The 24,982-nt window shown below is 37.9% G+C and overlaps 1 protein-coding gene across 13 annotated transcripts in view; it reads right to left on the reverse strand.

Moving 5' to 3' along the window:
- The window catches only part of LOC105477421 (NOP2/Sun RNA methyltransferase 3), a 258,079-nt gene that overhangs the window by 177,904 nt on the left and 55,193 nt on the right, over positions 1 to 24,982 (reverse strand). For 7 of the 13 annotated variants that reach the window (XR_011620409.1, XR_011620410.1, XR_011620408.1 and 4 more), the window contains exon 6: positions 8,320 to 8,380. Coding sequence is in view for 4 of the 13 variants with exons in the window: in XM_011733905.3 (XP_011732207.1) it covers positions 19,831 to 20,110 (280 nt within the window). In the remaining 9 variants the exon portion in view is untranslated. Of the gene's footprint in view, positions 1 to 354; positions 8,381 to 16,578; positions 20,111 to 24,982 lie in introns of those variants that run through there. The other 6 variants (XR_011620411.1, XR_011620414.1, XM_071092552.1 and 3 more) reach the window with 5 other exon arrangements.

Genomic DNA, 24,982 nt, shown 5'->3' on the forward strand with positions numbered 1-24,982 from the left:
GTTCACACCTGTAATCCCAGCACTTTGGGAGGCCGAGGCAGGCGGATCACCTGAGGTCTGGAATTCTAGACCAGTCTGACCAACATGGAGAAACCCCATCTCTACTAAAAATACAAAATTAGCCAGGTGTGGAGGTGCTTGCCTGTAATCTCAGCTACTCAGGAGGCTAAGGCGGGAGGATTGCTTGAATCTGGGAGGCAGAGGTTGTGGTGAGCCGAGATTGCGCCATTGCACTCCAGCCTGGGCAACAAGAGCAAAACTCCATCCCCCACCCCCCACCCCCCCAAAAAAAAGACTAAGAGAAATTAAACTACTGAAAGGGGCCGGGCGCGGTGGCTCACGCCTGTAATCCCAGTACTTTGGAAGGCTGAGGGCAGATCACAAGGTCAGGAGATCGAGACCATCCTGGCTAACATGGTGAAACCCCGTCTTCACTAAAAATACAAAAAAAATACCCGGGCGTGGTGGCGGGCACCTGTAGTCCCAGCTACTCAGGAGGCTGAGGCAGGAGAATGGCGGGAACCCGGGAGGCGGAGCTTGCAGTGAGCCGAGATCAGGCCACTGCACTCCAACCTGGGTGACAAAGCGAGACTCCGTCTAATAAATAAATAAATAAATAAACAAACTACTGAAAGAGTTTCTGGACAGAATAATGGATATTGATACAAAAGAACATTTTATTGGGTTTACTGAAAGTTATAATACATGAATGTGTAAAGTTTTCAATTCCTTATAAAATACCAACGTTGTAAGGGGCAAATTAGTGTAAAGAAAACGCTTTTTAATAAGCCTCTTTATTCTTGAATGGGTGGAGGAGTATTTTGCTTCTGTACTAAGGGGGTGCTGCAGTAATACCTAAAGGTGTCATTCAAACAGAACCCTTAGATGAGTGCACTGCTTTGATGCCTAGTACAGAGAAGAAACAGCACGTAATTGGGAATGTCAGTATTCATGTTCTAGTCTTAACTCTGCCATGAACTTATTATGTGACTATTACCAGAATCTTAACCACTTTGGAGGCATCAGCCTTCTTAACTACAAACAGGAGGGATAGAATATATGATTAGATTTAGCTATAAGTTCTGTGATTCTTTGCCTCTTGTGTTCTCGAATCAACCAGGAATGAGTATACTCAAGAAGTAATGAAATCCAGTTAGGCTGCTATAGTTCCCCGCTTAAGTCCTCTGTTCTTACCTCTCTGATAGCATCTCATTACCATTGAGCCTCTAAAATTAACAAATCCAATCTGTTTGCTGCTATGATTGTTCTTTTCTCTGACCTCTCTGTAGCACTTGATTCTAGTAATCGACTGCTCCTTCTTAAAGTTAGTTCTTTCCTTGGCAAGTATGGCACTCTCCTACTTCTTTTCCATCTCAGCCTATTCTTACAGACTCAGCTTCAACCGTACTAAACACCAGCTTTGTGAGAGCTTAGCCAGGGCTTTTCGTTACATGCGGTGCATACATATACCTTGTTTCAATAATCCCCTTACAGCTTTCTTCCCATTGCCTTTCCATTGTCTTTCCAGATTTCATTCCTACTCATGACTTGAAATTTCACTTCTATGTGTATCCTGCTTGTTTGCTTGAAAATCCAATCAGGTATCGCCAATTGCCTAGAAAATAGTTTCACTTCTGTGCTCTTGTAACCTCAAACTCAACATATCTCTCATCAACTATTTGTCTCCTCAAAGTAGTTCTATTTTCCTTTTTCAATCAACAGTAATACGGTCCACCACCTTTTTTCTTTTTTTGACAGAGTCTTGCTCTGTCGCCCAGGCTGGAGTGCAGTGGCGCGATCTCTGCTCACTGCAAGCTCCGCCTCCCGGGTTCCCGCCATTCTCCTGCCTCAGCCTCTGGAGTAGCTGGGACCACAGGCGCCGCCACCACGCCCGGCTTTTTTGTGTTTTTAGTAGAGACGGGGTTTCACCGTGTCAGCCAGGATGGTCTCGATCTCCTGACCTCGTGATCTACCCACTTCCGCCTCCCAAAGTGCTGGGATTACAGGCGTGAGCCACCGCTCCCGGCCAGGTCCACCACCTTTTATCCAAAACTCTCAAGCTGGATGTAATTTGAAATTAGATGTTTTCAAATATTAGAAGAGTAACATGTCATATATACCATATGTTTTTAACACTCCCAAGAGAATCTCAGTCAGTATCCAAATTTGTCCCTTTGATTGAGTTACTGTCATACTGACAAATATGCCAAGGAGTTGAGACAGAGAAATGGGCAAATGTAGGTCGGGAGGTTGAACTAAATATCTTTTCAAAAATATGTTAATATTTGGAGAGAAAAACATATGGTTATTTACACAGTAAATATTCTCAGTCAGTTTGGGTAAGATTTTGCAGCCAAAAGACTTCAGGTCAGATCACTGCATGTGTTATCCAAAAAAAAAACCAAACAAACAAACAAACAAAAACCAACCAACCAAAGACTTTCAGAATTGTTTGGATCTAAGGATTGTGAATTAATATTAATGATAAAAATAACAATATTAAAATAACAATTATTTACTGGAAATTAATAATCATTGAAGTACCATGTTAGACATTTTATGCAATAACAATAATAAGAGACATGCTTACTATGAAAGACTGTTATTTTCCTCAATTTGCATACAGGAAAACTGTAAATTGCTACCATCATTTATAAATTATCCAGGCTGGAAATGCAGAGTCATTTTTGGTTCCTCTCTCTTCCCGTTCTCCATATCTAATTAGTCTTCAAATCCTGTTAATTCTTCCTTTCTATCAGTCTCTCCTTTTGGAGCCCCACTGCTATCATGTGACCTAACTCAGATCCTATGAACCTCTCTCAGACTCTTAATACTGTACAGCCAAAACCAGTAGCCTTCCTCCTCCTATTCAAACTTTCCCAAACCATTACTCTTCTTAAAGTAGTATATTTATTATGTATTCATTCATCTTTTCACAAATATTTACTCAATATCTACTCTATGTGGCATTCCTCTTTTGAAAAAGCTTCAATGGGTTATTATTGCCTTTTGGATTAAGCCCACATTCCTTGGATTCATATTTGAGGCTCCAAATAATATCTACACTTTCAACTTTATCTCTTCCTATTCACTTAGTTGAACTCTGGACTCTAGCCACTGCACCATTCATACGTTACATTGCGTGTGCTTCTGTGTTTCTGCTGAAACCACTCCACCCTCCTATTATATCCTCTTCCCTTCTCTTTATTTGGTGATACCTTGCCCATTTCTGTGGATTTATCTATGCTCTCCTACTTCCTTTTGCCATCCTTGACCTCTTCTCTCTGGTTCATAATTATGACTCCATCCTTTCTGACTCCATTCACTATTCATTTGTCTTATAATTATATACTGCCTTCTAGTGCTATTTAACTTTTCACATTTGTGAAATGTGAACATGTGTCTTACCTTTACAACCAAATCGAAGATTCATTGAAGATAGAGATAATTTTATATTTCTCTGTACTCCTTTCATAGCTGAATATAACTCATAAAACTGAAAGTTGTAACATATTTTATGTTTCAATGACTTGTGACAGGAGGAATGAGAGAGAGAACCAATGTCTTCCTAACTCTATATCTATTTAAACATTTTTCTCTCTTTGTCAGTGTCCTAGATCATGATAATAATAAGAAAACAATATAGTAGAGTTATCTCTAGAAACAATATAGAGGGCAAACAGTGCATTGATATAGTTTGGATGTTTGTCCCCTCCAAATCTCATGTAGAAATGTGATTGTCAGTGTTGGAGGGGGGCCTAGTGGGTGACATTTAGGTCATGAGAACACATCCCTCATGAATGATTTGGTGCCCTTCCTACAGTAATGGGTAAATTCTTGCTCTGTATTTACAAATCCAATGGTTAAAAGGAGCCTGGCACCTCCTCTCTCTCTTACTTCCTTTCTCAGTTTGCATACAGGAAACTGTTTGCCTTCTCTTATGACTGAAAGCTTCCTGAGGCCTCACCAGAAGCAGATGCTGGTGCCATACTTCTTGTACAGCCTGCAGAACCATGAGCCAAATAAACCTCTGTTGTTTGTAAATTATCCAGCCTCAGGTATTCCTTTATAGCAACATGAAATGGACTAACACACATACAATCAAAATTACCTTTGAAAACCTCTTAGGAAAGTGCTATAGTAGAGACCACCAGCTGTCAATAAGTCCAACACACCTAGTTTCTCCTCTAATCTTAGAAAAAATGTTTTTCCAACTTAGCACCTGATTATATAGTTAAGAGCCATGCTATATAAATAATATGTGTATGTAAATAATAGAATCAGAGCGGCAGGATGCTCACAGTAACAAAGATGTACAGTGAGGGAATATCAGCTAAAAACCTCTCATCTGTTACTCAAAGAAAGATTGTTCTTGGCGTAGCTGATTCAGGTGAGCACTTAAAAGGACCGGGGGTCTTTCCTGAAAGAAGAAATTAAGAGATTCAGAGTGAGAGGCTTAGGCATGAGGCCATGTGACAAGGACTTGCGAGTGGCCTCTAGTTGTCGAAAGTGGTTCCTAGTTTGAACACTGAACCTCAGTCATGTACCTGCAAAGAAATTAATTTTGCCAAAAGTTTGAGCAAGCTTGGAAAGAGATCTTTTTCCAGGAAAGCTTCTAGTTAGGGACATACCCAATCTGCACCTTGATTTTAGCCTTCTGAGATCCTGAGCAGAGAACCCAACTAAAATATTCTGAACTGTTGACTCATGGGAACTGTAAGATAATAAATTTGTGTTCTTTTAAGTTGATAAGTTTTATAATTTGTGATGCAGCAATAGAAAATCTAATACATCATCTGCTTTCTATACATCAGGTATATACTAAACACTTTACATCCATGATCTTTTTAAAATTGTTTAAATTGACATATAATAATTGTATGTATTTATGGGGTACATAGGAATGTTTCAACATGTACAATGTATAGTGATGAGATCAGAGTAATTAGCATAGCCATCATCTCAAACATTTATCATTTCTTTATGTTGGGAACATTCAATATTCTCTCTTCTAGCTATTTAAAAATATATATTATTGTTAACTATAGTCATCCCATGGTGCTATGAAACACTAGAACTTGGGCCTTCAGGATCTTTTAATTATCCTTATTGTAGAGCTGAGAGACATGAAGTTTAAAGAGGTTACACAATTTGCCCACATTTGCATAACTAGGAAGTAACAGAGACAAAAGTGTATACCCAGACTTACTATCAAAGTCTATTTTCTTAACCACCTCTGATGGGGAAGTTGACCATTCTACTGTAGCCTTACTGCCTCAGTTAATGTTCTGAATATGAAACTCTCTTTGTGCTTTCATCAGCCTCTGTTTGAATTTTTACTCCTTTCTGCTGAGAACTTTCTTCCTTTGTTGATATTCAAAAGAACCTGTTAAATTAATGTATTTCATGAAACATTTATGAAACATGCACTACAGGAAAGCAGGGAATGAAGAGCTAGGGGAACTCAAAGATTCATAAAACAGCTTCTGACCCTCAAAGTTCTTACATACTGGTGGGAAAACAAACTCATACACAAATATCACAAATAAGTAAGTCTAGCCTGAAGATTCCGAAAGAAAACATTCTGTGAATTCACCTGACAAAGCGGCTACTGTAGAGAAGATGCAAAGACAAATTTATACAACTATTTTCGATGAGACTATATTAATGGGAGTTTCTGAGTTCCACAAGATTAAAAACTAAAGAAACCCTCAATAAAAAAAAAAAAAAAAGAATAAGAAGAAAAAAAAAAGGAGAAAAAGAAACCCTCAACTAATTGTAATGTCTACTTCTAAAATTGATGATGAGACTAGCAATAGCTTCATTTATTGTCTGCTTACTATGGGCTAAGCAATGTGCTAAGTACCTAAAGGTATTACCTCTTTTAGATCTCACAAAATGCCTGTGATATAGGTTTTATCATTGTTCTTCTCATTGCTGTTATTCTAATTTTACTGATGAGGAAACTAAGATATAAAGAGGTTAAGTAACTTGCCTAACATCACACAGCTAGAAAGTAGCATAGAATTCAAACTCAGGCAGATTGACTCTGGTACATATACCGTTAACCAGTATATCTTCCACAACATGATCATTTTATTAAAGAGGAAGGATAATGAGAGAATAAAAGCCACGTGGAGAATGGGGTAGGTGAAGGGAGATACACAGAGATAACTGCTGCAGTTGATTATAGAATTTAGCTGTGTTTCTCAGTACACAAGGCAAAATGGAAAATAATACAATTAATATAGGCCAAGTAATCTGAAAACATTCACTGAAAGCTAAGAGAAATTAATAATCACAGGCCTACATGGGGTAGGGTTAGAGGGGAAGGCAGAAGGGAGGCTTTGAATGACATGGCATATAACACCTTATATAGGATATTTTTAATGTGCTAAAATCAACTGTTACTTAAACCAAGAATAAACCAGTAAAATGAATTTTTGTAAAGACACATGGAAATGAATTTACATTGTCCATTTATGTACCTTTTTTACTTAACTGGATGCAAAAGGGAGTGGCTGGTTAGCAGTGGTTTTCAAATTGCAGATTCCAAATCATTAATGGGTCATGAAATCAATTAAGTGGGGGTCAAGGTCAGTTAAGTGGAATAGTCTTCAAAAAAATTATACATATATACATATACATGTACATATATGTGTGTGTGTGTGTAATACATAACAAGTTTAAGGATAAATATTGTGTAATAAAACTTTCTGTATGTCTATGGGCTTACATTGGTATGTCATCTTATAAACATGATTCAAGTTCCCTAAAAAGTCTGAAAGCCACTGCCTTAGCTTTGACTATTCATCTTGCCTATCACTTATCTCAGCTGGGCTCTTGTCAAAAGCTACATTAAGAATAATATCAGATTAAAGTCATTAGAGAGTGCTTGTAATGTATTTTGATTTGTTGATTAAAAGGAGACCTTCATGCTTTAGATTTCAGGCAGAGTGAAAGGAAGTTGTTTTGTAATTAGGGAGGTTTTTATTTGCACAGAAAGGGGGAGTATCTCATTTCTGCGGAAGGGAATCACAAGAAAGTGTGCAGGATGAAAAAAAAAAAGCATTTCCGTTTCTCTCTCTCTCTCTCTCTCTCTCTCTCTCTCTCTCTCTCTTTCCTTGAGACTGGGTCTCATGCTTCGTTGCCTACCAGGCTAGTCCCAAAACTCCCGAGCTCAAGCAATCCTCCTGCCTCAATCCAAGTAGCTGGGATTAAAGGGAGCTCATGTCTCGCTTCAAAAACATTTATCATGAAGCATGAGATCTATTTGATCTCTTCAAATGCATGAGTGCCTCCCTCACTCTTCTCTCAGGGTGTCCTGGTCACACAGTTGTCCGGGTGTAATTATTAATAGCTTGCTTTTCTACTCTCAAAAATGTCTTAGTTGGATGATAAATTACATGGTCCCCTTTTCAGAGCAAGGAACAAATGTCCCTGCCCTGGAAAGATATATTTGTAGGGAACGGCTATACCAAAAATATTCTGTCCTTTTATTTAAATTATAACTTCCCTGTGCTTTTCTTTCTCCTGGCAAATCTTCTAAGATATACTTGTCAGAGGAGATTCCTTGTTTTCCTACTGAGCAGTATCAATAAAGACCATAGCACCATTTCTCAAACTGAAGCTTAAGGACTTGGGGATTCTCAGATGACTCTCTGCTAACTGAGCTCCCAGTGAGAACGTGGGTAATTATATGTTTCATACTGAAGCTATTCTGAAATTTTAAAGATATAATGTAGGTATGTTCTGTATCATCTGGAGGGTCACTATGAGATTCTAGTGCTTAAGAAGGTGTTTATGTTATTATCAAGTTAACCCCAAGCAGTACTATTTTAATATTTGTGAAATAACTTGAAAACACTAAAGCTGTTTTTAATATATAAATTCTGTATTTATGGAAAGTTGGAGAGAAAACAGCCTCATAAGACACTACAGAAAAATCAAGGTTTTTCGGTAATTCAAACAGAGAAAATTGGTGGAAGAATTGAAAAATCATGTGATGTACAATAGCTAAGACACACTGAACACTAAAATCCTACAGCTTAATAGTAAGTACAGTGCTTTGATTTCATGAGGCAATATAGTTTGAACAGAACAGCATCATCTGAGGTATTAAATTAATGCTCTTTATTTTAATTTTATTTTCCAATTGTTAACAATGTTTTAGAGCTTTGTGGATTTTAAAATTGTATAAAACTATACGTATACAGAATTTTTTACACTGTTACATTTGTTCATTTAAAATAAATATTTTAATAAAACACTGAGGTCCTAGAGAATGTTTTCAGCTCCTTTATTATACATGGTACTTACATCACCAAACTTTGAGATGCAGAAGAGCGAAAAACACCATGCTTGGAAACAGACTGGTCTGCTGTGAAAGAGAAACAGAAACAACTTTGCTTTCTGTCATGTTGGCTTAATAGAAATGCCAGTTTAGCAAAATGAACGTATTGCCAAGAATGTGAACATAGCTGGTGGTACTCTTCAACGAGGTTCTTTCACCTGTTTCTCCCTTGTAATTCCCGTCACCTTCTCATGCTTTATTTGCTCCTGTATTTATCACTCCTCTTAGATCTATTTTGGTTCTCCACTATTTTTTTTCTTTCTCCCTTGACTTTTGTGTACAGTTTTAATCCTTTGCCTCAGCTGCAGTTACAGGTCAGAGGACTTTTACAAAGAGAAGAGACACGATCAAATAAAACACCAGTCATGTAAATACCTGGAATATAGTAATGGCTCAAAATGTATTGACTTTTCTTAGAGATAACCTATTCTTACTTTAAAAATTAGGCAGCCAAAGTTTAGAAAGTTTTAGGCCTATTTAATGTCACAAATTCAGTTAAAGGCAGAAGTAGTTCCAGATCACACTAATTTTTCACATTAAAAAATACTCTGGGGTAACTGACAAGACTATGAAGATTAAGATTTTTCTATCATTTCTGTGCTACCCCAACAATCTATTTTTTGACTGTCCTTGATGTGAAGTACAACTTCTTTTTCTATTTTAAGATATTCTCATTTGCTGTTCTGCCTTTGGATATTCCTTGTAGGTTTGAAGCATCCTCCAGAAGACAATTATGGATTTATCCATTGACATTCCAACCTTATTATTGAGCCTATTTCATTTTGAAATTTTCCCACACTGTATGCATGCTTCAGCATGTTCATAATGTAGTGGATTCTCTATTTAATTTACATCTCTCAGTTCAATGAACAAGGTTTTGAAAGTGGTTTGACTATTTCTTCAATTCACTGTAGAAAAACTAAGCATTGCAGCCTACAATACAGATACATTGTTACCAGATAGAAGTATGAGAACAAAAAGACAGTATTTTCAAATTTCTTGTTCACTGCAAAAATACCACCAGGTGCCCTAGTAGAATTAGCAAATTACTGAAAGGGTATCCTAACCAATGAGCTGGAGTTGAGACACTTTAACCATTGTGATAATTAGGTTTCCTCAATAGGATTACTCAAATTTCTATGAAAAAAGTAAAAGAGAATGTAACTTATGTGTGTGTGTGAAAGAGAGAGAGAGAGAGAGATCCAGCTTTCAAAGCAAGACAGCTTAGTATAATATAAGAGCTCAGACTTCTTCATGTAGTTAAGTGGGAGTCACTGACATATTTTAATCACAATAATGACATGATGGAATTTTGTTGTAAGAAGAGCACTTTGGCAGCAATAGAGAGTGTAGACTGTGAGGTATGAGGCAGTAGGTAAGAAGATGAGTTTGAAAGAAAATTCAATAGCTCAGTGAGCTTAACTAAGGCAATGCCAATGGTATTAAGAGAAAAATAATAAGAAAGACAGGTCTTGGTTATTATCTAGAGGTAAGAGTGAGGAAAGGCAAAGAGAAAAATGGAACATCACTTCCAAGTTTCTAACTTGGTGGTGGCTGGTGGTGTTTCTAAATCAACTGAGGAGAAGAGGAGTATGAGTCAAGAAAGTTAGAGTCAAGGACATTCACTCTGATAGCCACAATTTTCTCAAGCAAAGAGGAGGCGGGGGCATCTTCTTTTTTTTTTTTTTTTTTTTTTTTTGAGACAGAGTCTCGCTCTGTCGCCCAGGCTGGAGTGCAGTGGCCGGATCTCAGCTCACTGCAAGCTCCGCCCCCCGGGTTCACGCCATTCTCCTGCCTCAGCCTCCCGAGCGGGTGGGACTACAGGCGCCCCGGCTAATTTTTTGTATTTTTAGTAGAGACAGGGTTTCACTATGGTCTCAATCTCCTGACCTCGTGATCCGCCCGCCTCAGCCTCCCAAAGTGCTGGGATTACAGGCGTGAGCCACCGCGCCCGGCGCAGGGGCATCTTCTAAAGAAAATAGGAGAGGGTTTATGTGGGAGAGACGTAGAGAATAGTCCAAGTTTCAAAAAGTCACTAATGAAAACAGAAAAGAAAGCCGGCCAAGGAATAGTCAAAGTTTTTGAGCAGTGTAAAAATCTTAGGTGAGCATGAATTTGTGGTAAAATAAATCTGCACAGTTCTGTAAACTTGTAGTGACATCAATCTGCACTGTCTACTGTATGATTTTCTTTTTTTCCAAACAATGCTCAGCGATGTAGGATCTATCAGTAGAGGTATGGACTACTACGGACTGACATAGAATTGCAAGTTTCAATATCAAGTGCAATGGGAATGTAAGACAATGACAGAGATGAGGGCTCTGTGTTGTAAGTTGTAAGGCATTAACCTTAGGGTCCAGGATGAAGAAAGAAAGAAAACCAGAAGGGAAAAGGATAGTCTTCAAGGGAATTAAGTTTTAAAAACTATAGGTATCAAGAAAACTGGATTGCAGTTTAATAAAAATGAGAGAATAATAAAGCTGGAAGAACAGGAGGTACTGAGATTAAATACTCTTAGGTGGAGAAATTTTAGATCTGTGTTGTTCAATATGGTAGCCAAGAGCCACATGTGACTATTTACATTTACATTAATTAAAATTTAAAAATTCTTCTTCAGGGCTGGGCACCGTGGCTCATGCCTGTAATCCCAGCACTTTGGGAGGCCAAGGTGGGTGGATCACTTGAGGTCAGGAGTTCAAGACCAGCCTGGCCAACATGGTGAAACCCAGTCTCTACTAAAAATACAAAAATTAGCCTGGCATGGTGGCAGGCGCCTGTAATCTCAGTTTCTCGGGAAGCTGAGGCAGAAGAATCTCTTGAACCTGGGAGGCAGAGGTTGCAGTTAGCTGAGATCTTACGACTGCACTCCAGACTGGGCAACAGAGTGAGACTCTGTCTCAAACAAATAAAGAAAAAAATTGTTCCTCAGTCACGCTGGATTGCAGTGGCACATTCTCAGCTCACTGCAACCTCCGCCTCCTGGGTTCAGGCAATCCTCCCAGTTCAGCCTCCCAAGTAGCTAGGACTAGAGGCACGTGCCACCACTCCCAGCTAATTTTCTCTCTCTCTCTCTCTCTCTATATATATATAAAATATATATAATATATATTTTTATTTTATATCTATATTTATATATATATATATATATATTTTTTTTTTTTTTTTTTTAAAGATATGGGGTTTTGCCATGTTGCCCAGGCTGATCCTGAACTCCTGGGCTCAAATGATCTGCCCACCTCGGCCTCCCAAAGTGTTGGGATTACAGGTGTGAGCCACTTCACCCAGTCACACTAGCCACATTTTAAGTGACGAATAGACACATATGGCTGGTACTGTACATATTTGATAGAGCAGATAAAACAATGCAGAAAGATCCATTGGAGAGTGTGACTCTAGACAATGCCAGGTTCTAGGAAATGCTCAGGAGTGTCAGTTACTGAATGAAGAACATGGAGACAAAAGCTGTTGGAGAAGAGGCAATCAAGGAGCCAGGAAGGCAGGATATTGGATAGGTTTTCCACAGACATGATGAATTCAGCCAGGATGGTGGCAAAAGTTCTGATGGGGAAGACATGAACTAGATACTGTAGTCCTCAGTGGATGTATTAGTAGAAGGTGTGACCAGATAGATGAACACCTACACTTTGTTGGGAGTAGTAATATGCTTCCTGGTGGTGCATCCTAAACCCTTCATGCCTTACCACACTGTCCCTTGCTCTTGAAACATGCTTGACTGACTCAATCTAGGCTCTGACACAGATATCACTTAAACTTCTCCTGGTTCAAAAACCACCTTTTCTAAAATTGTATCAAATTGCTTCTGCCAACTCAATACTGTTGGGTGTAAGAAGAATCTATTGAATTAATTCTATATGGCCAAGTTGACTAGGTAGCTGAAAATAATGCATTAATGGGCAGAGGTACAGCTTCATATAGAAGATTTACAGAGATTATCTTTACTATCACAAAGCAGTCTTTTAAGGAAGAACGAACATAGGTAGTTTGATTTGTGTTATGTCTGCTGTAAACAATAGAGTAAAGAAGACATTTTAAAATTGACCTGTAATTCAGTGCTAAGCTTTTTAAAAAATGGGTTATACTAAATCTAAGGAGGAAGAAAGTGTGGTGGAGCTTATATCTCTTTAAAATTTAATTTGCTAACTCAAAGATTAACTTTGTGTTTATAAACACATTTATTACAATATAGGACTTAACCTGAAGCTTTTATGATCAATTTAAGATAAATGATTATCAGGTGAAAATGTGGTATAACTAGTTATCTTGGCTATTCATGACTAAAAATACCACACAAAACAATTTCCAGTGGCATCAGAGCTAGTTGTCACCATCATAACCTCCCTTCCCTTTTGAGAGTTGGCAGCTGTAAGCTATGAGCCCACAGTAATCCTTCCCCAGTAACATTAATTCACAAGTCAACACAAGTTCTCCAGTTCTCTCCCCACTGCCCCTCACCCTAGCAATTACTGTAAATACCTTGACGAAGAAAGGTTTACCATTTTGAAAAAGTTGTTAACACTTTGTGTGGATAAATAGGTGAAGAGTCTTTCTCTGTGCAACTTAAAAATTGTAAAGCTGATAGAAGCTCTGTCCCTCTCCTTTCCTTTCACCATTGCCAATCTCTCTGAACTTTGTCTATTCTTGTTAATATCTGCAATTCTATTTCCACTGGCTTTTAAGAACTAAGAAGGAGCTGGATGCTATGCCTTTGTGTTTTATTTTTCAATGAACTATATACATTTTTAGTCTGTTGGTTCTGCTAGGTTGTGTAGTTATTTGTGTGTAATAGGCTATTCCATAGCAATACACAGTGGAAAATTCCTTTTGACAAGCCATAGCAAGCTTAATTGAGTCATGCCATATACCATTAAATAGCTTCCAGTGGGGCAAACGTTCTCTTTCCTAAGGTAGCATATGCTTTCCCTGGGTTTCAACATAACAATATGTCCTCACGTGACTAAGGAAATTACTTTTTTCATTTGGGAAAAGTTTCAGAAAGGTATGGAGTTAATCTTTGAGTTAACAAATTAAATTTTAAAGAGATATAAGCTCTACTACACTTTCTTCCTCCTTAGATTTAGTAGTACCCATTTTTTAAAAAGCTTAGCACTGACTTACAGGTCAATTTTAAAATGTCTTCTTTACTCTAGTGTTTAATCATTCCCTAATGAGAATCCCATATCAATTCTTTTAAAATTTTTATTTTATTTTAAATATCACACAATAATATTAATAGAAACTCTTCTGTCAAGATAGTATTTCTGGTTCTCTCCCATTGACTTTGCCTGAAGTCACTCCAAATTCTGACATTACTCTTCACGTTTTCAGGACAGATGCTGTTAGAGCTTTCAGCAAAAGTAGTAGATTATCAGCATACATTAGTTAACTTGTGAACCTCCATCTGAATATTCTTCAGCTACCAATGGGATCTGTGAGATTTTCTAGCTTCAATGTCAGTCTGAAGAGTAACATCAGAGATGGGCACCATCCTTACTTCCCTCCCCAGTGCCGCAATGAGGCAGGGAAAGGGAGATTGTAAACCGTTGGTTCAAACCATATAAATGGATTGAAAATAAATTGTGCTATCTGCTCTATTTGTCCCCAAAGCCAAATTTACCTAACACATAATACAAGTAGTCTCATTCAATTGCATCAAAGGACTTTTTGGCATCTAATAAAATTATTGCTATTGGTTCTAATTTTCTCTTTGTATTACAGATGAGTTGAATTCATCTATGCAGATTATCTCCCGGGCATAAAGGCTTCTTGGATACGGGTCTATTAGATTTGTGATTATTTGGTCACGTAGCCAGGTGTGCAGGTAGTTATTATTTCCTACCTGCCCACATTGTATGAAAGAATATTTTTCACAATACTTCTAAGGGAGTAATATGCAATCTAAGTATAAGGTTATAGGAATATACATAATAAGGTAAAGAACTGCAAGACACTTTGATTTCCAACCACAGATAATATCTGATGCTTAAAAAAATTCAGTACAAACCATTTCAATGCATTACATTTATTCACAGTCTATTTCTGAAACTAGTGGCTGCTAAGCGTGCGGATGGCAGGGAGAAGTTAATGTGTTGGTAAGCAACCTAAATTTTTATAAAGCTATTTTGAAAGTAACTCAATGTCACAGAAACTAATATCAATTACTCTTTGCTTTACAACCGACACTGCAAGTCTGCTCCAAATTCCCATTCTTCAGCTCAGCATCTGCAAAGAAAAGGAAGGCAGAGAATACCCTCCACTGGAGATTTCCGGGTATCAAAATCACAAGACACACTTCTTTAGACTATGGCCTGAAACAGTTCAAAGGTTGTTTTTTCCCCAAGTATTGATTAATCCTTTCATTCCCTGGGAATAGGGTATTACACAAAAGGAGGAAACTGAACAATGGAAAATAGGGGTAAAGTCAGTTAATAATCTTGAGGGTTCAAATAACCTCCACTCTGTGAGACAGCACAGTGTTGGGAAAAAGGCCTGGGTGTTGGAACCGGTTTTGATCATGGTTCTACCCTTTAACTATGACATATGAAGTTTAATGATTTATAATTAGCCAAAGAGAAGAGAAGGTGAGGGAAAACATGCATCCTTTTTTTACAAATAATAATACATGAGGTCGAGCACAATGGCTCACACATGTAATCCCACTACTTTGGGAGGCTGAAGTAGGAGGATCGCTTGAGGCCAGGGATTTGAAACCAGCCTGGTGAGGTCATATCTCTACAATAATAATAATAACATTAGCTAGGCATGATAGTGTGGACCTGTAGTCCAGGCTACTTAGGAGACTAAGGCAAAAAGGTAACTTGAGCCCAGGAAGTTGAGGCTGCAGCGAGCCATGACGACATCACTGCACTCTAGCTGGGTTGGGGGCAGTGGGAGGAACTAAATTCCATTTGATTCAAAGTGGAAAAAAAAAAAAAAGGGTTTAAATGAAAATGAAACTCTGCTGGCTTTGCAAGACTGGCCTGGCACCTGACCAGGAAAGGTTAACGAAGGTCAAACGAGCCTCCCACTGCATGGCCGGGAAGTGGTTTGTGGAGAAATGGGTTTGGAAGATTTATCTGGTAAGTTCTCAATCATTCAGCTGTGGCCAAACTGAAAGCCTGTGAGCTGTACTCCTGACACCCAGAGTGCGGAAGCCCCAGAGGGTGAAATCCCCCAGAAAATTCATGTTCTCCCCTGGGATGGGGGTGAGGAGGCCATGCAGAAAGATGTTCTGAGAAACCAGTGCTCTAAGAAAGTAACATGTTACCAGATCATGCTTTTTCTAGTTTTAGAACATTTTATATAACTCATAAAACAGTGTTTGTATAAAAATTCACATAAAGTTGCTAGAAAGCATACAATTTCCAAAAATGTCCTGGGTTTTCGTTACATTCGGTTTTCTAAGGATGCACTCCAATCAATGGAAAAACGCAGACACTATGCAAGATTTCATTATCTTTGGTAAAACTATTCTAATCATTTTGTCTCTTCACAGTATTAACCCTGATAACCACTTTGTGCAGGGTCTGCTATTATTAGGATGTCAGAAAAACATTAAAGCTGGATCTACGAGAGGTAAGTATTTCCAAACAGCAGTAATGGCTCCTTGGCCCCCATCCCCACTTCATATATCTATACAGTCTATCTTCATATAGCTATACAGTCTATCTTCATATAGCTATACAGTCTATCTTCATATATCTATACAGTCTATTGGCTGTACCCTTTACTTACCAGTGTAGCCTTGGCAAACTACAAACAGAGCTGAGCTTTGGTTTTCTCATTCACAAAAGGGGGTTATAATATTTATTCCTGAGTTTGTTTTAAACATCAATAAAGACAACATATACAGAGGGCGCAGGGGCTCACGCCTGTAATCCCAGCACTTTGGGAGGCCAAGGTAGGTGGATCACAAGGTCAGGAGTTCAAGACCAACCTGGCCAAGATGGTGAAACCCCATCTCTACTAAAAATACCAAAAAAATTAGCCAGGCGTGGTGGCGGGTGCCTGCAATCTCAGCTACTTGGGAGGCTGAGGCAGAAAATTGCTTGAACCCAGGAGGCAGAGGTTGCAGTGAGCTGAGATCACGCCACTGCCCTCCATCCAGCCTGTGTGACAGAGTGAGACTCCACCTCAAAAAAAAAAAAAAAAAAAGACAACATATATAAACAATTTACAGAATATTCAATGCTCAATAAATGTTATCTATTTCATTATAATTTTTTTTTATCTTCTCATTTAAAAAAATAATTTCAACTTTTTAGATTCAGGGGATACATGAACAGGTGTGTTACATGGGTATACTGAATGATGCTGACGTTTGGGGTACAGATGATCCCGTCACCCAGGTAGTGAGTGCAGTACCCAACAGGTAGTTTTTCAGCCCACACCTCCCTCCTTCCCTCCCCACTCTAGTATCACCAGTGTCTACTGTTTCCTTCTTTATGCCCATGTATACTTGATGTGTAGCTCCCATTTATAAGTGAGAACATGTATTAATATTTAGTTTTCTGTTCCTGAATTTGCTTAGGAGAAAAGCATCCACCTGCATCCATGTTGTTGCAAAAGACATGATTTCATTCTTTTTTATCACTGTGTTAATATCACACGGGGTACATGTACCACATTTCCTTTATACAATTCACTGTTGATGGGCAGTTAGGGTGATTCCACATCTTTGCTATTGTGAATATTACTGTGATGAACACACAAGCATATACGTCTTTTTTTGGTAGGACAATTTGTTTTCCTGTGGGTATACACCCACTAATGGGATTGCTGGGTCAAATGGCAATCCTGTTTTAAGTCCTTTGAGAAATCTCCAAACTGCTTTCCACAGAGGCTGAAGTAATTTACATTTCTACCAACAGTGTATAAGCAGGTCCTTTTCTCCACAGCCTCACCAGCATCTGTTATTTTTTTTATTTTATTGACTTTTTAATAATAGCCATTCTGACTGGTGTAAAATATTATCTCAGTGTGTTTTGATTTGCATTTCTCTGATGATTAGTGATGAAGAGCACTTTTTCAAATGTTTGTTGGCCATTTGGATGTCTTCTTTTGAGAAATGTCTATTCATGTCCTTTGCTCAGTTTTTAATAACGTTATTTGTTTTTTGCTTGCTGATTTAAGTTCCTTATAGATTCTGGATATTAGACCTTTGGCAGATGCATAATTTGCAAATATTCCTCCCATCCTGTAAGTTGTCTGTTACTCTGTTGATAGTTTCTTTTGCTGTACAGAAGCTCTTTAGTTTAATTAGATCCCACTTGTCAATTTTTGGTTTTGGTGCAATTGCTTTAAGTAATAAAATTATATATATACAAACACAAACACAGATACATGCATTTTTCAGTAATCATAGGAAGCTATAATTCAGTAGCACACCAAGTATTCAGATTAAGCTTCATCACATTATACTGGGTATACTGGGAAAATAATGACATCCAACAAAGTACAGTGTGCAGATTTACTCTGTGATTAACCTACACAAAAGAAACCTATTTTTAAAACCTATTGTGTCTGAAGATAAAAAAACAAATAATGACAACTTAAAAAAGAAAACATCATTTCTACCATCATTGCCCTTCTGTATTTACCCAATATACTTGATTTGGTTCAAGAGTTCTAGCTTTACTTTATTGATTTGGTCCAAGAGTTCCAGCTTTACTTTGTTTCTATTTAATTATTATTATTATTATTTGCTACAGAGTTTCACTCCTGTCGCCCAGGCTGGAGTGCAATGGTGAGATCTTGGCTCACTGCAACCTCTGCCTCCTGGGTTCAAGTGATTCTCCTGCCTCGGCCTCCTAAGTAGCTGCGATTACAGGTGCCCGCCTGTAATCAGCCACCATTCCTGGCTAATTCTTTTGTATTTTTAGTAGAGTCGGGATTTTACCATGTTGGGCAGGCTAGTCTCGAACTTCTGACCTCAGGAGATCCCCCTGCCTCGGCCTGACAAAGTGCTCGGGTTACAGGTGTAAGCCACTGTGCCTGGCCTTTAGCTTTACTTTAAACATATCAGTTGGACATAAAGAAAAACAAATGATTAACACATTTAAGGTACAGAAAAAAAAATTCTTCCTAAGACTTCCTGATGATATGAACTCGGTTACATATGCGTGCAAACCAAAAAATATTAATAAGCAAATAGTCTCTAGTTTAAATGCACAGAATGTAATGAACAATTCAAAAGTATCCAGCTTTAGCAGAATTTTGTATTTCTATAATCAGATGAAGTTTTTTTTTTTTTTTTTTTTTAAAAAGGCCGGTTTCCAAAGAGATGCTATCTTTTGAGATGTGCTGCATAATTTTTCTTAATAGTTGGAAAAATATGTTTGGACTCTAAGTGAAGTAATTTCTGGAGAAAACGTGTGATTCTAACCAAAGCTAAAACCCTAAGAACATAGAAAGAAACGTATACAGTATTCCCACGATTTATGTAAACATAGAGAGCCACTTAGTAAATGGCACTGGGTTCTGGTAATCACATAATCCACTCTCATTAGGCATCTCCATCTTGTGCATTAATATGTGACATCATATTCTCATAGGACATTTTATAACAAAGTGAAATAAAAAGCCCTTCCAGATTGTGAATGTAAGATAATCAGATTCTGTAGTGCTCATTATGACTGCAATTATGTAACAAAACCCTCCAAATATAGCTCAGTTATTGCAGTTATTAATCATTCTGGTTTTGTCTCAAGCACTTGCTTTATAGCCTGCTGGATAGACTCCATAATTCTATAAGCTGAATGTCGAAAGTCAAACATGTGCATGTGAATCTGCTGTTTTAAAGGCCTTTCAACATAATTTACCCTTTCAATTTGTATTTGCGAATGCAAAAAAAGTGGGGGAAATAAAGCTGGTGTCAACAGAGTCACTGACCTTCGCAGTAAACATAAGATAGTCTTTAACAGAAAACAACTTTGCAAATAAAAAAGCTATTTTGCTAGAACTAGAAATAGTATTGCTTAAAAAGTTAGTCTCAGAATACCAATCAGTTCTGAGACAATCAGTTACAAAAGTGTGGCCGGGGGAACCTTGAACAAATCTGTACATTTGATATGGGGGAAAATGGTCAGAGCGCTGGCAAGTGTGCATTTTTGAAGGTTCAAAGCACTATCATAGAGAGAATACAGATCTAAGCATGTTATGCATAAAACCACATATTCTGATTAATTTAACTATAAAATGCCAAGCAAAGACAGCAGATTTATTATATAGAACAAACACCATCTGCACCACCTTAAATCATTGCTGCAGATATATTTCTAGGAAAAAAATACACCTGAACGATTCTCAAGCCTAGATTCTAAGACACTAAAGTATTAACTAAATAGGATTCCAAACAGACCCAGAGAAAGTTACTGCATAATTATTTAAATATTTATTTAAATGTACTGAGTTCAGAAAAATAAATATAATAACACATAAACATGGTTTACAAATTCATGTCACCATTTTCCTGTGCTCCATGATTTCTTCAATTTGGCTACATACATTGGGCCCCAGGCTTTGCCCTTATCTGGAATCACTAAGAGCCCACATTCCTGGCCAGTGGGAGAAAATGTGAAGTCGTGGGAGCAAGTCCTTGCTATTCCTTTAATGTCCATAGGCATGATGTTACTGTGGGAGTTTAAAATTTCACTGATCACATCTTGATTTTCTGCCTTGGAAAGTGTGCATGTAGAGTATACAAGTATCCCTCCAGGACGTAAGGCCTTAATTGCAGACCTGTGTACAATCCGAAAAATGTGAAAGATCAGTTAAGTATATTAGAAAGAAACCTGGGGGTCTGAGAGAAAAGATTACATAGTTAAAACTAAGTAACTTTACTCTGACTTACACTGCAATTACTTTGGATGTTTTCTAGTCTTTTTTCTAGTCTTTTTTTTTTTTTTTTTTGAGACAGAGTCTAACTTTGTCACTCAGGCTGGAGTGCAGTGGCACGATCTTGGCTCATTGTAATGACCGCCTCCCAGGTTCAAGTGATTCTCCTGCCTCAGCCTCCCAAGTAGCTGGGATTACAGGTGGCTGCCACCATGCCCAGCTAATTTTTGTATTTTTTGTAGAGACAGGGTTTCACCATGTTGGTCAGGCTGGTCTTGAACTCCTGATCTCAAGTGATCTCCCGCTTTGGTCTCCCAAAGTGTTGGGATTACAGGCATGAGTCACTGTGCCCAACCTCTGATCTTACACCTATTTCCTTCTAACTTATCGCTGGATGACTTGGAAAATGATAATCAGACCAATCAACATGGAAAAGATAGAGAGAGTAGGTTAGACTGGTTGATTGTTTTGTTATTCAAAAAGTAGGAAAATGAGGGTAGAGAACAGAATAATGAGTTTGTCTTTAAATCGATGGGAGTAAAAGTAAAAACAAAGCATACATACAAAAGCATACATAAGAAGTCATTGATTCCATACTTCCATATATTGCAATTTGGGCAACCAGGTAAAAAGTTGGAAGGTTTTTATCTAAGAAAGCTGAATAAACTATTTGGGAAGACTTCTAAGGCAGCCACCATGAGTTTTAGAACCCAAATCAAAGATCTCTGCATTCTACCATGAAGAGAGCCTATGGAGTAACAGTCAGCTCTTCAGAAAGTTGTATCACCAGATAATAGGTCTCGTTCTTAAAACACACCTCTAGGACTTTTATTGTCTCATTATTAAATAAAAATGCATAACCAAGGATTGTTACATAATTAAGGATCAGAAATGCTTAAGCAATATGTAAGAGAAAGAACAAAATAAACAATAATGACACAGGAAGAAACAAAAAATTCAGGGGACAAAAGAGAAATATGATCTCTTAAACGCAGATAGATCAGCAAAGATACAATATCCATAAAACAGTAACAGAATGCCATGAAAAAGAATCAAGAAGAGAGTTCTCAGAAACTAAATATATGGTTACCAAAATAAAGAATATTCTGTAGAAGTATTTGGAAGTTAAGATTGAAGAAACCTCTCCACAAAAAGGAGAACAGTAACAGACTGACTGAAAATGAGACAAGGTGGATCAATTACTTAGGTTCAAAATCCAAATAGGATTACTAGAAAGATAATATATTCATTATTATTTATTGACCATCTATTATATGCTGAGCATCGTTCTAGGTAGTAAGTATATCTCAATAGACAGAACAACAGTAAAAAATCTTTCACCTCATGAAACTTACATTCTAGCTGGGGGAGATAGAATATAAAAAATTAAGTATGTTTTGAATTAAACTGTCTCTCTGCAAAATTCCTTAGTCGAAGTCCTAACCCCTAGTGCCTTAGAAGGTGACTATATTTACAGACAGGGTCTATAAAGAAGTAATTAAGTTAAAAGTAGTTCATTAAAGTGGGCCCTAATGGGATATGACTGGAATCCTTCAAGAAGAGGACATTTGGTCACAGAATTACAGGGGAGGACCATATAAAGCAGACACAGGGAGAAGACAGCCATCTACCAGCCATGAAGAAAATCTCAGACGAAACAAATCTTGCTGATGTCTTCATCTCAAACTTCTGGCGTCCAAAACTGTGATAAAATAAACTTCTAGGCCAGGTGCGGTGGCTCACACCTGTAATCCTACAGGCGTGATTACACTTTGGAAGGCCGAGGCAGGTGAATCACCTGAGGTCAGGAGTTCGAGACCAGCCTGGACAACATGGCGAAACCAGCCTGGACAACATGACGAAACCAGCCAGGTGTGGTAGTGGACGACTGTAATCCCACCTACTTGGGAGGATGAGATAGGAGAATCACTTGAACCCAGGAGGCAGAGGTTACAGTGAGCCGAGATCGTAACACTTCACTCCAGCCTGGGTGAAAGAGCGAGACTCCATCTCAAAAAGAAAAAAAAAAGAAAAGAAAAGAAAAAAATAAATAAAATATAAAATAAACTTCTATTGTTTAAGCCACACAGTCTGTAGTATTTTGCTCTGGCAACTCTAGCAAACTAATATAAATATATACACACATACATAAACATACACATATACAAAGATAAACCTATACACATATACATACATACACACATATATGTACGGGTTTGCACATATTTTTTACTTAGTATGCAATTTAGTGATAGATAACTATGAAGAAAATAAAAGCAGAATAAAAGAATTAGGAGTGCTTGGATGAGAGGAATTACAATTTTAAATGGGACAGTTAGAACAGATTGCCATTTTAGAAAGTGACATTTGAACAAAGTTCTGAGGAGGTAAGGGAGTGAGCCAAGCAGATATCTGAGAGAAGAGCTTTCGATATCAAAGGAATAGCCAGTGAAAAGACCTTCAGGCATGTTCAAGGAAAGAGGATGTCAGTGTGGCTGGAGCAAGCTGAGCCAGGGGTGGTAATTTGAGATGAGATTACAGAGTTAAGAGGAGGGGATGGAGAGGGTCTTGATGAAAACTGTCAAAACTTCACCTTTATAATGAATAAAAAACACCCACACTCAGATCCATCATTGTTAAATTTTTGAATTTCAAGAACAAAGAGGTGGTGTTTAATGCCTCCAAAGAGAAAAACAGGTCACCTATTAAGAGCCCAGGAATCAGACTGGTATCAGTGGAGAAATACATTCCAAATCCTAGGAAAAAGCAATTTAAAGTGAATCCTATTTGCAGCCAACTCATAAAATAAATATGTAGCAACAATACAGAAACTTGCAGATATCTGATGACTCGGAAATTTTAATTCTAGCAAAATGAGGAGATAAAGCAAGAAAGAGGAGAAATGTAATTCAGAAAAGAGTGGATGCAACACAGAAGAGCAGTGAAGGGAGTGGAGCCTCGGAGTAAGAGCTGTGTGGGAGTCTAGAAAAAGAGGGAGCTCTCCATAAGGAAGGGAGAAGGGAGAGAAGAAAAAGATATGAAATGACTGAAAACTGAGAAAAACTTGAAGATGTAGTATACATAATTGGGAGGGAAAGGGAGAGATCAATTTTCTCATCTATCTGATTCTAGAAAAAATGTTTCAGTAGTATTCTGCTCATGAGATCGAACCAAGAGAGAAGGAATTTTAATTCTAACATATTATTCCATTATGCAGTGTACAATATTTACAGAATTAAACAATATACACCATATATGTGTCTTTTCAATGTTCAGAATTACTGCAAAGACCAATCTTAGTAACGTTACAGAATAGAGTTTAAGGTCTCAGAAGGAATATGATCAACCTTGACAATATGAAAGCACAGCTGTAAGATACTGGGAAGTAGAAGGGAGGGAGAAATGGAAGGCAGGGTGGGTGTGTAAGTGTTCTTATTTTATAAAAAGAAAAGCCAAAAGATATTTGCCTCTAATTATTACTTTTTAAAGAATAAAGATAAATAAAAAAAGATAATAAAGGTGTGATGTGTATTTAAGAGAACTTTCCCCCACTAATAGAATAAGAAATGTAGGTCTAAGTGTACGGTACTAAGTTTCAGAGCCGACAGGGAGAAACTGAGTACAGCATGAGATTGCAGGGTGCAGGGTAGTGTGAGGAGGGAAGGGTGGTATAAGTGACATAAATCCTTGCAATAGCGCAGTAGTTAATGTCTAATTTTTTGATAATTTTAGAAAATGAATAAACATTATTTAGAGATTTGGGGGTGACCTGAAAAATGAATTAGGAACAGAAATCATCAGAAGTAATTGCCTCTGAGGAGTCAGACTGGAGGAAGAGAAGAAGGAGTTGCAGGAGAACATTCCTTTTCACTAGGAGCTCATTTGTAGTTTAATTTTTTACCCATCTGATGTATTTCTGTAATACAAATTAAAGTGGAGATTTGACAAAAGAATAAATATCAGAGCTTTTGCCATGGAGGTCACTTATATGTTTTTTTGTTTTTGTTTTTTGAGATGGAGTCTCGCTCTTGTTGCCAAGGCTGGAGTGCAGTGGTGCCATCTTGGCTCACTGCAACCTCCGCCTCTCCAGTTCAAGCGATTCTCCTGCCTCAGCCTCCTGAGTAGCTGGGATTACAGGCACCTGCCACCACGCCAGGCTAATTTTTGTACTTTTAGTAGAGATGGGGTTTCACCATGTTGGCCAGGCTGGTCTCAAACTTCTGACCTCAGGTGATCTGCCTGCCTTGGCCTCCCAAAGTGCTGGGACTACAGGCGTGAGCCATCACACCTGGCCAGTTATATGTATTTTTAAAAATTCTGACTGGTAAGGGATAATCTCTCTAGAAAAGGGATTCCCTGAGGTTCCAGATAACTAAAATTTTATGGTATCCAGGACTTCTATACCTCTCATGTATTCATTTATTGATTAAAGAGATCTTTTGGGGGTTCCTACCACTGAGGGTCTTCTCACACTTTGGTGCTTGTTGTTAGTCTCTAAAAAAACTTTTTATGTGTTTCTTCTCCTTATGATTCACTGCCCTCTAAATATTCCCCATGCAAACAAAAATGGCTCCTATCTAGATGCTGGAGATGTGAACTGCTAAAGGGATAATAAATATCCTGTGGTAGGAAGAATGATAATCCTTCAATGATAACCACATCCTAATCCCCAAAACCTGTAAGCAAGCCATTTTACATGGCAAAAGGCTATGTGCAGATGTGACTAAATTAAGGATCCCAAAATGGGGAGAATATCCTGGATTATCCGAGTGGGCC

The sequence above is a fragment of the Macaca nemestrina genome, chromosome 2 (genome assembly GCF_043159975.1).
Source record: "Macaca nemestrina isolate mMacNem1 chromosome 2, mMacNem.hap1, whole genome shotgun sequence".
NCBI lineage: Eukaryota > Metazoa > Chordata > Mammalia > Primates > Cercopithecidae > Macaca > Macaca nemestrina.